Source organism: Amaranthus tricolor, chromosome 12 (assembly GCF_026212465.1).
Source record: "Amaranthus tricolor cultivar Red isolate AtriRed21 chromosome 12, ASM2621246v1, whole genome shotgun sequence".
In the NCBI taxonomy this organism is placed as follows: domain Eukaryota; kingdom Viridiplantae; phylum Streptophyta; class Magnoliopsida; order Caryophyllales; family Amaranthaceae; genus Amaranthus; species Amaranthus tricolor.
The window spans coordinates 5,840,104-5,855,246 of record NC_080058.1 but is presented as its reverse complement, the minus strand read 5'-3'; the positions used below and the strand labels follow the sequence as shown (position 1 = coordinate 5,855,246).

The following is a 15,143-nucleotide window of genomic DNA, read 5'->3' as shown; positions in this document are numbered from 1 at the left end:
GACCCTAAACCAAGCAACTTTGACTATCTATCTGAATTGGGCAGCCCTACTTGTTAGATATCTATGCGACGCTTTTCATCTTCGCCGACGGAGAATGACGGAAATGGAGTTTCAGCAACAAGCAATTTTGACAATCTTTCTGAAATGGGCAGCCGAGCATGGAGTCTCAGATTCTCCTTCTTCTTATGTATCGTCTTCGTGTCTGGGTCATTCTCTCTGTATCTCTAATTTTCCTGAAGCTGGCGGGTACTTTTTCTTCATCTTAGCACTTTTTCATTCAGTTTTGTTGGTGGATATTGCGTGAACTGCTAAGTGCAGGAGGGGATTGGCAGCTGTACGTGAACTTAAAAAAGGGGAATTGATTCTCAGAGTTCCTAAATCAGCATTAATGACTAGTGATAGTGTACTTGACAAAGATCATGAAATTGCTCATGCTTTCAATCTTCATCGTAAACTCTCCTCTACCCAGGTTCGCGTTTCTTTTTCTTGTTTACTTAATTTTTTTGGGTCTTTGTATTAATTCTTCATACTTAATAGAATTTAGTATGAGACATATGAAATAAATGTATGGATACTAGGTCAATTTGAGATGGTTTTTTCAAATATTGATAAATTGGATAGGAATTGTGTTTATTGTAAATACAATTACAACTAAGAATTGAGATGAGATGGCCCTTTATCTGATTGAAGGGTAAAGTTGCATATACATGAACATTGTTCTTACTTTGTGATGTTCTGATGTTTCTTAATAGAATTGAAAGCTTTAGAGTGATACTGCTTATAGAACTTAATTAATGCCATCATTATCATGATCATGGTCCGGGAAGGCTAGGAAGACGGCAGATTACACCCTTTCAAAGGAGGTTGCAGCTAAAGAACTTAAATTAATAATTGGAGTTTAATAATGGGGAATAAATAAATTTCTCATTGTTTTGCTTTTGGTTGATTTTAAGGTAAACGATTTTGAAAATCTAGGAACATTGTTATAAACTTATTCTGACTGTATGTAGTGATGTTCCCTTTGAACATATAAAGAGATATTCTGAGATACATCTCTCTCTATAATTTCTTTATTGTTTTCATAATTCTTCTTTTCAAATTTTATGTTTCCATGAACTTCCTTTTTTTCTTGCTTCATTGTGGATATCTCATTACCTTCTACGATATCTCATTATCAAATGCTTATTCCAACAATGATGAAAGGATATAACTCATATAACTATATAAGGGCACATTTTTTTTTTCTTTGACACTCAAGATGACAAGTACACGATGGGCTTTTTTGTCTATTACTAGTGCTCAAAATTATTGCACCCATACTTCTATTATAGCTTATCTTGTTTATTGAATTTCTTGTTTTACGTTTTGCTAAATAACATATCCTTTCTTCTTATGTTGTTATTTATAAAGAAATTGGAAGATGTGGTTCCTATTGCAAGATCATAAAACCAAGAATAGAGTACCTGTGATAATGTGCATCTCATTGATTTTGATTTGCTCATACAAGAAAAGTTAAACTTGAAAAGCTACTTAGTTCTTCTTGCTCATGATCTTTGCTTCTCCTTCTCATATTGACAAGCTTTTGTCTGGATATTCTACATAATGGTGTCATCGTGTTAAAATTTCTTTGAGGTGCGCCTAGGTGCAGCTGCCCCTGCACTTTAAATGACCTATGTGAGTCTTTTTCAGCAAGACGCAAAATAGCACACTGAAGTGTCCTAACACCCTAGGCGCACTGACGGCATTTTTGTTTGTGGGTTTGTCTGTGTCTGCTGCTTGTTCAAAAGCTTAATTATATCCATAGTGCAATAATATGCTAAAGGTAGTAATTGCAGTAACGGGCATGGTGATGTGGTAACAAGGGTGATGCAATTGTCGTATTGCCAAATATCAGTTAAAACCACGATGTATTCCTTGAAGTAGTCTACAATGCGATTTTTTAACATCTTTACAATGCGAGTAATGCCAGCCTGGTAAATTTAAAAACCATATGATTATTAGGGATGACAACAAGTTGGCCTTGGGTCGAATTTTGCACACTTCGATTTTGCTCCGAATAAAATCCGAACATTTTTTCATCTCAAGTCGAATTTAATGTACTATAACTTTCTTTCCGTCAGATTGTGATATGTTTTTCAAGAATCATATTCGTTTAAAAAAACTAAAGTTCACCACTATAATGAGTAATGTCTCCATATGACCTATATTTATTCCAATTTCTACTTAACAAAGAAAAACAGCCGGGCCAATCCAACTTAATAACTCGAATAGACTACGATTTGGCTATCTGCTACCTAATAACAACAAACAATCTCACAAAATAAATGTTCTTTGAATAGGCACATCGAAGTTCAAACGATGTTAAGAGTCCCAAGAAAAGTTTACATGATTAAGTCGAATAACTCTACCACTAATGATGAAAGCAAAAACATCAATTGAAATAAACATATTTGTATGCCTATATCAATCTCAAAAAATAAATTTGACTAAAACAAACTAGAAAATTAAATATTTGGACAAATACGGAGTCAAGTCGAATTGTCGCTTTGGACTGTTTTCCTTGTCTAACTGAAATATTTTTCTTGGATCGGATTATTGAATTGCCATCCCTAATGATTACTCCTCACTTTGATGAGTCATGCTTCTTGCTTGGGCTCTAGGACATCCATTGGCCTGATGTGCTGGCATTGTTATCAATTTCTTGTGGGAGAATATACTTACTTGCACCTCTATCTAAATGAAATAACATGGCCCTTCATTTGCTTTAAAAGGTTTCCCTCATTTTCATCTTGTGTTTTAAAGGATGATCTGGCATATATATGACATGCAAAGTTCTTGTTCTCTTTTTACCTTCGGTTTCCTTCACTTTCTTTTTGGTGGAAGATTGGTATGAAAAAAAGGTAAGCTTTCTAGGGAATTTTTGCTTTGCAAGATTAGCTAGTAAAGAGAGTAGGATCTTTGGACTTGACTAGTGTGAAGCTAAAGCATTGTTTACGGTTAAAAAAAATCCAAAACTGACCACCCGAATCGCACTTGTAACATGTGTCATCAGTTCTATGGGATTCTTTTGATGCGTAGCTGTTTGTCAATAAATCCTTTGTTTATTATCACTAAAGTCTCCACTGTTCTCTTTGTAGGTGCTTACTGTTTGTCTTTTAGCCGAAATGAACAAAGGAAGGAGATCTGCATGGTATCCTTATTTGATGCAGCTTCCTAGAAGTTGTGACATCCTAGCAAGTTTTGGTCCGTTTGAGACAAAAGCATTGCAAGTTTGGTTCTGACATTAGTAATTTACACTATTCATTTAGTCTCCATTTTTAGTTTTAACTTTTAACATTACTATCATTGTACTTTTTTGCAAAATATCTGGAAATGAATCTTAGTTTTAATTTGTGTCTAGCTAGATGCTTTTTTAAATTGTAGGCTGACCACAAAAATCTGTTGGTAGGTAGAAGATGCTATTTGGGTAACAGAGAAGGTTATATCAAAGGCTGATTCAGATTGGAGGGAAGCTATTATACTGCTAAAACATCTGGAATTGAAGCCGCAGCTTGTGACATTTAAGGCTTGGCTCTGGGCTTCTGCAATGGTAAGGTCAAATAAAGAGTCCTTTCTTAGTTTCTCTAGTATGTTTGTCAACAATTATTTGTATATAATTGTTATGCTTGAATGAATTAATGTTTCGAACTTACATCTTTTTGCTGCACATGAATGTTATTTAGACGTCATTTTTTGAAATAGTAAGGCATTTGTAGTTGAAAGAGTCTTTTCTTTGAAGACAGTTTTGACATGATTGCATTTAACTTATTTATAGATACCGAAAATTTTCAAACACATTGACATTGTCTCAAGTCTCAATAAGTATCAAGGCAACGTTTTTCTTATTTGTTTGCTGCCACTTTTCTTGCTTGCGGGTGCTGCATAATGATGGAAGAATGTGCCCTTTGAACTTTCCTGGAATGTATTTCATATATGGTACTTTAGCCAAAGTACTTTCTTTTATGGTAGATATCGACACGCACATTGCATGTACCATGGGATAGTGCCGGGTGCTTGTGTCCTGTGGGAGACTTTTTCAATTACGCTGCACCTGGAGACGAGTTAGCTGCTACCGGAATTTCTTCAAACGTGCTTGATGACGCGGAGGATCCATTCGTAGATACCGAAAATTCTGATTGCTCCAGCAGGTTAATTGATGGTGGTTATGAGGAAGATCTGGCTGCATATTGTTTTTATGCTAAGAAAAACTACAGACTGGGTGAGCAGGTAAGTAAATATATCTGTCTTGATCCTCTTGGAATATTTGATAAGTTGAGACCACTTTTACAAAATAAAAATGAGGTCGTTACGTTACATAATGTCTGCGTTTTAATGGAAAATCATGCCTAGTCAAAGAAAGATCCTGCATTTGCTCTCAACAAGCTTAAGAAGCTTTTTAGGGAGGAGGAACTCTTGACACCAAAAACTGTGCACACCCCTAAACCCTAATCACAACCCTAATAAGTTTCACACGACCAACATAAGACAACAACTTATTTAACCGCGGGCCAACATTGAGAAAACGTAAGGTTTTTTGATAGAGTGGAAGGAGCCTCAATTGATACCCAACTCCTGAAGAATAGCATTTTTGATCTCAGAAGAAATACCTCCTAAGTAGATGAGGAGGGATCTTATTATGCTCATGGTTACTTGATAAAAAAAAGGGGGTTAACAGTGATAAGATATGGATAGGTGATTGGTGGTATGCCATTTAAGAAAGTGTTTTTGCGCTTGGTATTTAAAGGACTTGATGAAGAAAGAGTAACAAGTGATAGGACAGTAAAATAGATTTTGATTTGCTCATAGTATTTAATGGACTGTAGAAAATCAGTGATAATTTGAAGTTTGAACACTACCCCAACTAATGCTGATTGCCGAGTGACATTTTGTTTTTACATAGAATTTCGGGCTTTTTGAGCCCTTTGGTTTCTTCGGCAATACTCTCTATTGTATCCCTTCATAAATTTTGTTAATTCTAGTGCTCTGAAGCGGAAAAAACTAGAGATTTTGTGAAGCTCATTGTCAATACGTCCTGCTTATACTTCATAAAAAGAATGATTAATCGTATACGACAGGTTGCAATTTGCATATACCACCTGCTCATTTCTGATCCTTATCATGTACTCATATTTTCGTAACCTACAATATTGTGGTGTTCTAAATGGACTGTCTGTTTATGCAGGTTTTATTAAGCTATGGGACATACACAAACTTGGAACTACTTGAACATTATGGGTTTCTTTTGAATAGAAATCCAAATGACAAGGTTATTATACCTTTAGAAAATGATATATTCGCTTGCCATTCATGGCCTGCAGATTCTCTGTACATTCAGCATGATGGGAAACCTTCTTTTGCCCTGTTATCTGCATTAAGATTGTGGAAAACTCCGCAAAATCAGCGAAAATTAGTTGGATACCTTGCACTTTCTGGCTTACAGCTATCAACGGAAAATGAGACAATTGTGATGAAATGGTTGGTATCAAATGGTCAGGCTATTCTTAGAAATCTCCCCTCAACAATTGAAGATGACCAATCACTACTTGGTGCAATTGACAAGGCTCAACAGATTCAGTCTTTTGAGAAGCCAAAAACTCTTCCAAGTGCAGCGGCCATGGAATTCTGCAAATTTTTGGAGTGTATGGAGACGTGCTATGGAGCAAGTGAAGTCGTGTTGGCCCCATCTTTAAAGGTCAAGAGGTCTATAGAGAGATGGAAATTGGCCGTTCAATGGAGGCTCCGCTACAAGCAGACGCTTCTTGATTGTATTTCTTATTGCTCTCATACGATTGCTTCACTCTCCCCTGAAAATGGCACAAACTGTAGGACTATACAGGATCAAATTCTCCCCTGAAGACTAGGACAGTCTTACTCTTGAGCTGTATTAATAGTTTTGTTTGAGGGATCGGTTCATGATGTCGACATGTCTTCCTGCACTCCCCTATTCAACTTGGAACACAATCCCAGCAATTGGTTGTTTTAGCCGTCCATTTTGTGTTGTAGACTGTAAATCATAATTACAGCCATCCATTTCATAATGCCTCATTTCACTCCTGCTTTATTTATTAGATATGACTGTAGACTGCTACACTTAATTTGGTTTCGTTTATTTTCACTTGTAAGTTGCAAGTTGTATTGCTCACATAAATGGAAGTTGTGAATTATTAGGACTTTGCCAGTTTAACAAATAGTTGTTGATTAGATGTTAATTAGTTTTACTAGTTGGATGTATTGATTGATAAATCAATTATTATGGGGCTGTTTTAGTAAAATTAATTGTTGTTGGATGTTGTTTATTATAGAAAAATAGGTCAAAAAGCTAAAAATTAACTTTTTGGTTTTGACTTTAAAACTACTTTTTCAATTGCCTTAAAAATTATTACCTAAATATTTTTTAAACTAACTAAAAAATCAAAATTTAAAAAAAAATCATTTTATCAAATATGCCTTTTAAACTTCTCAGTTCTCATATAACAATATAGTCACGTATATTTTACTCATCAAACTGTGAAATTAGGATAATAGAGTTCTAAAGTGTTTGGCAAATCTTTATTGGCTGGAAAAGCATGGTGTTTAAATGATGTTTGATAAAATTAAATTTCAATTGTTGGTTGTTTGATATAGAAAAAATGATCAAGCAAAAAAGAAAAAAAAAACTATATTAGCTTTTATTGAATGATACGATATAAATTGTTAGAACATATTCAATTAAACGAGATAAAATTGTTAAAATATAATTAACTTTGATTGAATAATAAGTCATTTACCAAACACATTGTTATAATTAGTCTTTTTAAACAACCAACAAATTAAAAACCAAAATTCTACTAAAAAGTACCAAACGCGCATATAACTTTGATTGAATGATATAAAATTGTTAAAATATAATTAATTTTTTTAAAAAAAATCTTGTATAGCTGGGCAGGTAAGGTATAAGACATAAACAAGATACAAGATAGTAAAACTGTGGTAATAATAGCTTAAACAAGGTATCTCCCTTTTCCAATACATTCTTTTCTGAAAACTCAAAATAAGGAATGTTCTTTCCCTATCAATATCCTTTGACGTACCCATAAGTCATAAGGACATTAAACTTGTTAATTTATTACTCCATCCTAGAACCTATATATACCACAGGTGTTGGGTCTCGAAAATCATACTTTGCTATATTCATTACCAGACAAACGAAATCTTCTTCTCCCACCTCCCCAACAACTCCCTCGAGTTCTAGTGTACATAGATAGTTAATACATAATGGCTGCTTCACCGGCATTAATGAAGTCTGACTCGATAGCAGATAACATGCCTGAAGCATTGAGGGAACGAAGGTACCTTATGAAAAGGTGTTTTGCGAGGTACTTACAGCAGGGGAAACGGTTGATGAAGCTTCATCATCTTATGGATGAGATCGAGAAGTCTATTGATGACCAAGCTGAAAGAACTCAGGTCTTGGAAGGCACACTTGGCTACATTCTGTGCTCTACCCAGGTGAGATATATGCGCACATTCTTTAGTTAGAACAAAACTATATACGACAAAGGTCATAAGGATCGGTATTAATGCTTAAAACTTTTATGTTTTGTCCGAAAATCCACAGGAAGCGGCTGTTATTCCTCCGTATGTTGCCTTTGCGGTAAGACCGAGTCCAGGCTATTGGGAATACGTTAAAGTGAATGCCCATGATCTCACTGTTGAAGGCATTAATGCTACAGAGTACCTGAAATTCAAAGAGAGCATATATGATGAGAGCTGGTACTATATTTTTTGTTCGGAATCTAAGAGAGTAATCTGATTTCTATTTATAGACTGTTTGTCTTAAGCAGAAAATATGTTGTGTGAACATTACAGGGCCAAAGATGAAAATGCTCTAGAAGTGGACTTTGGGGCCCTTCAGTACTCTACTCCGCGCCTTAACTTGTCGTCTTCTATAGGAAATGGGATGAATTTCATATCTAAGTTCTTGAGTACAAAACTATGGGTAGAGAAGGAGGCTGCAACCCCTCTAGTTGAGCACCTACTGTCATTAAATCACCACGATGACGTAAGACAACGGACTTTACCATGTAGCATTATTCGGGTTTTCAACATTAATCCTTAACAGTCGAATTTTACTTTGGCAGAAACTCATGATCAATGAGACCCTGAACACGCCAGCAAAGCTCCAGGCTGCATTGGTTGTGGCTGATGTGTTTCTATCATCGCTATCTCCCGATACACCATATCAAAATTTCGAGTTGAGGTATATCACTTTGATTATTTCATCTAAAACACCAGAAACAATTCGAGGAGAAAACTATTCTAACATCAATATTTGAGCAGATTCAAGGAGTGGGGTTTTGAGAAAGGATGGGGAGATACCGCTGCAAGAGTCAGAGAAATGATGCGTTCGCTCTCTGAGGTACTCCAGGCTCCGGACCCAATGAATGTTGAGAGATTCTTAGGCAGGCTTCCGACGATCTTCAATATTGTGATATTCTCAGTACACGGTTACTTCGGCCAAGCCAATGTTCTTGGCTTGCCTGATACTGGGGGCCAGGTATGTGTCTAGTACATAGAAAAGCCTGCAAATGATTAAAGAAACAGCAAAGAACTTTAGTGAGAGTGTGAGATTAATTATTATGCTGCAACAGGTGGTTTATATTCTGGATCAAGTCAGAGCACTAGAAGAGGAATTACTCATCAGAATCAAGAATCAAGGGCTCAATGTAAAGCCTCAAATTCTAGTGGTAAGCACTAAACTGAACAAAATTATCATTTCAAATGTAAATTGTAAGATCCTAAAGTAAAGCTGATCGATGTGGTGTGATATAGGTCACCAGGTTAATACCAGAAGCTCAAGGAACGAAGTGCAATCAGGAACTGGAATCAATTGAAGGCACAAAATACTCTAACATACTTCGCATTCCGTTTAGAACAGAAAATGGGATCCTCCGTCAATGGGTATCCCGTTTTGACATATATCCATACCTTGAGAGGTTTACCCAGGCATGTAGCATTTGAGAACTCAGTTTACATGGTTTTGAGCTCATACCTCATAATAATTGGTCTGATTCAGCGCCTAATTTCGTTTGATCTGATGCCAGGATGCCACGACCAAAGTTCTTGAGCTTATGGAAGGAAAGCCTGACATCATAATTGGAAATTACACAGATGGAAATCTGGTTGCATCACTCATGGCAAACAAGCTGGGAGTTACACTGGTATTGTAACTTCAAAAACTGCAATTCATGGTAAATGTATTATATTTCGATTCTATAGTTTACCACTTTTCTTAACAGGGCACTATAGCACATGCCTTAGAAAAGACCAAGTATGAAGATTCAGATGTCAGCTGGAAAGCAAAGGATCATAAGTACCATTTTTCATGTCAGTTTACAGCAGATATAATTGCAATGAACTCAGCAGATTTCATCATCACCAGCACATATCAAGAAATTGCAGGAAGGTCAGATTTCTCGTTTAAAATTCTGGGAACATAAAACTTTGAAGTTTTTCCAGAAACACCTATCAATTATTCAGATCTTTAAAGAGCAAATACTAGAATACAAACCAAGGTTTCACTTATTAACCAACAGTTCCGGCTTTTTGCAGCAAAGATAGACCTGGCCAGTATGAAAGTCATGTGGCATACACTCTTCCAGGACTATACAGGGTGGTTTCAGGCATCAATGTTTTTGATCCCAAATTCAATATAGCTGCACCTGGGGCCGACCAATCTGTCTACTTTCCGTTCACAGAAGCACAGAAACGGTTCACACACTTCCATCCAGCCATTCAAGAGTTACTGTTTAATGACAAAGATAATGACGAACACATGTAAGTATAGAAATTTAGACTATGCATCAGATTACTAAATAGTAATTCATGTTCAATTATCAGAATCTAAAAATGTTACTTGTTTCAAACAGTGGATTCCTACAAGACAAGAAGAAACCAATTATTTTCTCCATGGCACGGCTGGATACAGTGAAAAATATCACTGGATTAGTTGAGTGGTATGGAAAGAATGATAGGCTCAGGAGTCTTGTCAACCTTGCTGTCGTGGCAGGATTCTTTGATCCCTCGAAATCCAAAGATAGAGAAGAAATGGCTGAAATAAAAAAGATGCACTCATTGATAGAGAAATACAAATTGAAAGGCCAATTTAGATGGATTGCTGCCCAGACTGATAAGTACAGAAACGGAGAGTTGTATCGGTGCATTGCTGATACCCGAGGTGCTTTTGTGCAACCTGCTTTATACGAAGCATTTGGTCTTACAGTCATTGAAGCAATGAACTGTGGATTGCCCACTTTTGCTACCAATCAAGGGGGGCCTGCAGAGATTATTGTTGATGGAGTCTCTGGCTTTCATATTGACCCCCATAATGGAAATGAGTCGAGCAACAAAATTGCCGACTTTTTTCAGAAATGCAAAGAGGATGAAGAACACTGGAATATGGTCTCAGCAGCCAGTTTACAACGAATCTATGAATGGTAAAATAGGAATATAATAGTCTAAGCCTAAATTAATCTGGGCAATAACATTGTCACTGAAACCTAATATACATTATTAATTGCCATTGTCTTTAATAAGGTTTATATACTCTTGTACAGCTACACATGGAAGATTTATGCGAACAAAATGTTGAATATGGGCTGCATGTACACGTTCTGGAAAAGGATGAACAAAGAGGAGAAGCAGGCGAAGCAAAGATACGTTCAAATGTTCTACAACCTTGAATATAGAAACCTGGTATGTTTCTATACACGACAAATTGGTCCAAATCAGCTCCACAAAAAGATACATTATATATCATACAAGATTAAGAGCTCTAACATGAATTTGCTGCAGGTGAACAGTGTGCCTATCCCTACTCAAGAAGTTCCAAAGCCAGTACCAAAGCCAACAGTAAGGCCGCTGCACCCAAAAAGGCATGCTGTTACTCTCCATGTTTAGATGTTTCTTCATGCTAATACATGACTATTCCTAAATCATAATAATCTAATAAGTTTACGTAAAAATCAACCTTCACATACCACATATTCTTCTATTTCTCACTTCCTTTTTTACTTCTAAATAAAATCTTCTATTAGCCATCAATAGAACTTTCTACATCAAATAATTTCAAAACTGAGTCATGTGGACATGAAAATCAGCGAGTACTCATAGTAAAATTGTTGTTGACATCTAATAAGAGATGGAAAAGAGAATCAGACTTGAGTTGTATCAAACATAAATCATGCATATAAACATAGGGCGATAGACTAATAGGAATCAGAGTCCTAATTCTGCTAGTCCTCATATTTTCCAATAAAAATACAATTTCCTAACTCGATCTCTTTTTTCCAGCACCAGACGTCAACCGAGTCGAATTCAGAGGTAAAAACCAGCACACCACCCAAGAGTTGAGTCATACTGTGCTTCACTTCTTTTCTTGACATAATGCAATTTCATTTATGATTTCAGGTGGTTCGGTGCATAACTCCAAGCACAACAAAACCTGAGAGTTCTTCATCCATCAAGTCTGAAGCTCCAAGCAATGTCATCCGCAAACTGCTTTTGATACTTCTCCTCCTGTTTCTATACTTTTTAGTGCATTGTATCTATACCTCAACTTACTATAGTCAAAAGGCATTGCCCAGTGAATAAATCTACCACAACTCTAATTATTATGTTGGAACAAATCTTCAACAATCGAATGTTTCCCAACTTTGGAATTAAGCATACTTAATGTTAATATATTATAATCAAAAGTTTATACTTCAATCACTACTTGTGATAGATTTGGCACTCTTACATCTTAATTTTCCTACTATGGTATATTGTATATCCTTTTATTTTCTTTACCTTTCTCTTTCAAGATCCTCTCTCCTTTTAAAGAAAAAAACAAAGGGCCTAAGGGAATCCATCATAAAACTAAATTGAATTTATCAAAGACACGACAAGCAACTGTTAGCAGTATGGTCCTATACTTCCACACAGCGTCACATGATTCCTTGATATCCTCGCGAATCGGGAATCGAGAAAAGCGAATTATAGCCCGTTTTGAGCTATATTTGGACCATTTTGAACGAATCGGGAATTTAATAAGCTAATTACTATATGAATTAAGTTTAACACTTCATAACTATATGAATTTAGGAAATGGCAGAGTTGTCTTATCGTGAACATTGGTGTGGGACTTCACTTGCAAGCTACCACAAACTCTTGGGCCATTATCATCATTCATCATCATCATTTCTTGCGAAATAAATAGATTCCTTCTGTAATCATGATCTTCCACTTAGTAGCACTGTCATTCATGTTTACACTTTACTCTCGTAAGATTATTCATGCAATGATTGAATTTTAAATTTCATATTCATCATTTAGCACCCAAGTTTTGACTCCACACTCCATAATAAATGATTGCAAAAAATAATATGAAATAATCCCAAATATAAATTGTCATTCCACTTTAATCCCAACAACATATACAATTTATTCTTAAGTACAGATGTTATTTTCTCAGTTGAGCTCAAATGACTAAAAGCATGTCCAAACGATTGCTTTATGTATCACCTTTTCTGTTGTTTTCTCTTTTTTTCTTTACCCTTCCCATACTCAGCTAATTAAAGCTTTACACATTATCATTCGACTTACTGAATTGGCAATTTTAGATCAGTTGATCATTTAAGAGATACTACCCATAGTAAGGATTATTATGGAATAACTCATACTTACTAAGATTATTATGAATAATGGCCACAATTGGGATTCATGATGTGATTTTTCTTAAAACATATTTATAATATGCATTAGTTTGTATTAGACTAATACTCACGATTATGTAGAATAGGAAATTTTAATCATTTGAGAAAATATGTAGTATGGTTGCATCAGATACATGCCAATAAAAATTGGTACTTGACCAGCCAAGGTACATATACCATCAATTATTGATGAAAACAGCACCAGAAAACTTCTAATACATCACATTCGACAATGAAAGTTCACTATCTAGTATAATTACCATAAGACAGCTGCGTTAAGACTTCCGGGATGTACCAAAATCAGCTTTCAATATCTGTGTGTATGCCATCGCATCTTCCTTTCAATAAAATAGAACGAAAATTAGAGAAAAATCAATGAACATGAATACATGACAACAACATACAAATCATCAAGGAAGCATTCGGAATATAACAATCACAAAGCACTAGTTTGTTTTCTCTTACACCCAGATGCAAGATAAGTCAAGGATAAGTAGAAACCCACCTTGACTACGGCCTATACAGAACCAAAGGCTTCCCTAACACAAAAAAACAGGATAACTAAGGATTACAAAAGGTATTAAGAGCCATACTTCCATGAGAAAGGCCTAATAATAATATGTATATCTTTTAGCCAGCACTATCAGGCTTACAAAAGGTACGATAATTGATAATATATTGTGTACATCAGTAAGAAAAATGACTTGACAAAGTTCTTCCAGCTTGTAATTGACAAAAGAAATATTCAATCACAAAGTTTTCCATGTTTTCATATCTTAGCTCAGAACCATGACAAAATGATCACTAGAAAAAATCAATCAAAATTCAAAAGTAGCATAACATGATTATTGCATTACATACCCTAAGATTGTCAGTTTGTCACCAACATGGCAACACTCAAAGCAATATCAATCATCAGATCTCTCTAAAAGAGGAATTACCCAATCTCCATCACTTGTACCTTCCACAATCTTACTTGATGATGCATTTCTCTTCTCATTGCTAACTTTCTCAACCTTCAACTCATTCGTATTACGTCTATGAAGCAATATAAGGTCCATCATTTTTCTTTGAACATTATACAGAGGGTTGGGGTCAATTAAACCACCTTTGCAATAAGCCTCCCTAAGAAAAACCGTTTGAGTGCCTCCTTTAGTGGAGATATAGAATATCCCAGGATGATTTAACAAAAGTTCACGCAAATTAACATCCATACCCAAATCCTTCCGAAAGTGCACAAATCTTTCAACATCCATCATTTTCTCAATAGTCAAGCTCAAAAACTCGTGTAAAATAGCCACCACCCTCTTCTCCAAACGCTCGATCCCACCTTTGGTTCTACTTCTCTTTCCCTCTTTTTCATAAGGCTTCACATAAGACACTCTTTGCCAATTCTTTAACTTTTCATTAAACCCTTTCTCTTTCTTAAAACCTGTAGGAAAATATATGGGGAAGGCATACTTGGTCTCAAATTCACTCAACCATTTCTCCCTATACTCCTTTTCCCTCCACTTTTCTACATCAGAAACTGCTAAACATTCATCTCTTTTCACTAAAGCCACTACCTCAAGATCAACCAACTTAAAATCATCACTATACTTCCTTAATATCGACTCTCGGAAATCAAGTGGCAAACCCAGTTCTCGTCTAACTAATCTCAAGGCATGTAAATGAAGCATACCCTCTTTTGACATCATCAAAAGCTTCTTAATTCGTCTAACGTTTTCCAACTCAGATTCCTTCAATACAGATTTTTCTTCCTCAATCAAACCCATCATTTTTTCAGTAACACTACAACACACATTCTTCCTAACAGGGTGAATAAAAATTTCAAAAACATGCGGGTATTCTCGTAGGAAATCACCCATACCAACATTAAGACCAACAAGATTAGTCCAACGAGACATAATTTGTACTGAAACATAAGGTCGTCTTCTTTGAGACATTATATCTAACAGTTGGAGGGCAATGTTGAGTTTCCTAGTTTGGGATGTTAACAAGTCAAGTTTTAGGTCCCGGGTTCGGTTCTCTAAGCGGGTTTGGGCTGTATCAGCGGGTTTTTTCCATCTTTTTTGGACGAAGTGATTGAAAGGACCAAATTTGATGGGTGAAGTTGGAGATGAATGAAAATGAAAATAGTTGGTCAAATGGAGTTTGACTTTCATGGTGTAACAAAGGGATATGAGAACAATGTCAAAGAAGTTAAGGTTGTCTTCAATGGCAGCCAGGGGCCTGTCTCTGGAGAATACTAAGGGGTTATTTGGCCGGAGAGAGTTTGGTGAGGGTGGCGGGGAATGGAAATTTAAAAATAAATAAAAGTCCGGGGAATTTGGGAGGGGCTATTATTTTCTAAAAAAACAAAAGGTAAAT

General features: G+C 35.8%; 3 protein-coding genes and 1 long non-coding RNA gene across 11 annotated transcripts; 2 read left to right on the top strand and 2 right to left on the bottom strand.

The window, feature by feature from the left end:
• LOC130828328 (protein SET DOMAIN GROUP 40) lies at positions 1-6,227 on the top strand. Its single transcript, XM_057694256.1, has 6 exons — positions 1-246; positions 319-469; positions 3,138-3,269; positions 3,449-3,589; positions 4,009-4,266; positions 5,222-6,227. Exons 1-6 carry the CDS (start codon positions 95-97, stop codon positions 5,891-5,893), a joined length of 1,506 nt encoding a protein of 501 aa, XP_057550239.1. The 5' UTR covers positions 1-94; the 3' UTR covers positions 5,894-6,227.
• A 1,066-nt stretch (positions 6,228-7,293) lies between these two features.
• LOC130828324 (sucrose synthase 6-like) lies at positions 7,294-11,672 on the top strand. 3 transcript variants are annotated; one of them, XM_057694246.1, is made up of 15 exons: positions 7,294-7,527; positions 7,637-7,791; positions 7,888-8,080; positions 8,160-8,278; positions 8,359-8,575; positions 8,670-8,765; positions 8,851-9,024; positions 9,123-9,239; positions 9,318-9,484; positions 9,631-9,855; positions 9,948-10,514; positions 10,635-10,773; positions 10,873-10,929; positions 11,371-11,400; positions 11,488-11,672. In XM_057694246.1, exons 1-15 carry the CDS (start codon positions 7,294-7,296, stop codon positions 11,668-11,670), a joined length of 2,673 nt encoding a protein of 890 aa, XP_057550229.1. In that variant the 3' UTR covers positions 11,671-11,672. The 3 variants fall into 3 exon arrangements, with proteins under 3 accessions (XP_057550229.1, XP_057550231.1, XP_057550230.1); XM_057694248.1 differs by having other exon boundaries at positions 10,873-10,952; positions 11,377-11,400; XM_057694247.1 differs by having other exon boundaries at positions 10,873-10,952.
• LOC130828327 (uncharacterized) lies at positions 7,616-9,534 on the bottom strand. The gene is made up of 4 exons (XR_009047365.1): positions 9,396-9,534; positions 9,071-9,257; positions 8,398-8,600; positions 7,616-7,756 (listed from the first exon to the last, which is right to left on the bottom strand). It is a non-coding gene; the product is annotated as an uncharacterized LOC130828327 (long non-coding RNA).
• Positions 9,685-15,143, bottom strand: LOC130828325 (protein ROOT PRIMORDIUM DEFECTIVE 1). 6 transcript variants are annotated; one of them, XM_057694250.1, is made up of 4 exons: positions 13,635-15,143; positions 13,034-13,111; positions 10,858-10,938; positions 9,697-9,823 (listed from the first exon to the last, which is right to left on the bottom strand). In XM_057694250.1, exon 1 carries the CDS (start codon positions 14,936-14,938, stop codon positions 13,682-13,684), a length of 1,257 nt encoding a protein of 418 aa, XP_057550233.1. In that variant the 5' UTR covers positions 14,939-15,143; the 3' UTR covers positions 9,697-9,823; positions 10,858-10,938; positions 13,034-13,111; positions 13,635-13,681. The 6 variants fall into 6 exon arrangements, with proteins under 6 accessions (XP_057550232.1, XP_057550235.1, XP_057550233.1 ...); XM_057694253.1 differs by having other exon boundaries at positions 13,034-13,107; positions 13,635-15,115; XM_057694249.1 differs by lacking the exon at positions 10,858-10,938 and having other exon boundaries at positions 9,685-9,823.

Bases quoted from the DNA above. Each gene is read 5' to 3' on its own strand.
- LOC130828324 (XM_057694246.1), top strand. From the start codon at position 7,294: ATGGCTGCTTCACCGGCATTAATGAAGTCTGACTCGATAGCAGATAAC. The intron at 9,856-9,947 runs GTAAGTATAGAA...TGTTTCAAACAG, and splicing joins AAAGATAATGACGAACACAT to TGGATTCCTACAAGACAAGA. The intron at 10,515-10,634 runs GTAAAATAGGAA...ACTCTTGTACAG, and splicing joins TTACAACGAATCTATGAATG to CTACACATGGAAGATTTATG.
- LOC130828325 (XM_057694249.1), bottom strand. From the start codon at position 14,938: ATGAAAGTCAAACTCCATTTGACCAACTATTTTCATTTTCATTCATCT.
- LOC130828328 (XM_057694256.1), top strand. From the start codon at position 95: ATGACGGAAATGGAGTTTCAGCAACAAGCAATTTTGACAATCTTTCTG. The intron at 247-318 runs GTACTTTTTCTT...TGCTAAGTGCAG, and splicing joins AATTTTCCTGAAGCTGGCGG to GAGGGGATTGGCAGCTGTAC. The intron at 470-3,137 runs GTTCGCGTTTCT...TTCTCTTTGTAG, and splicing joins GTAAACTCTCCTCTACCCAG to GTGCTTACTGTTTGTCTTTT.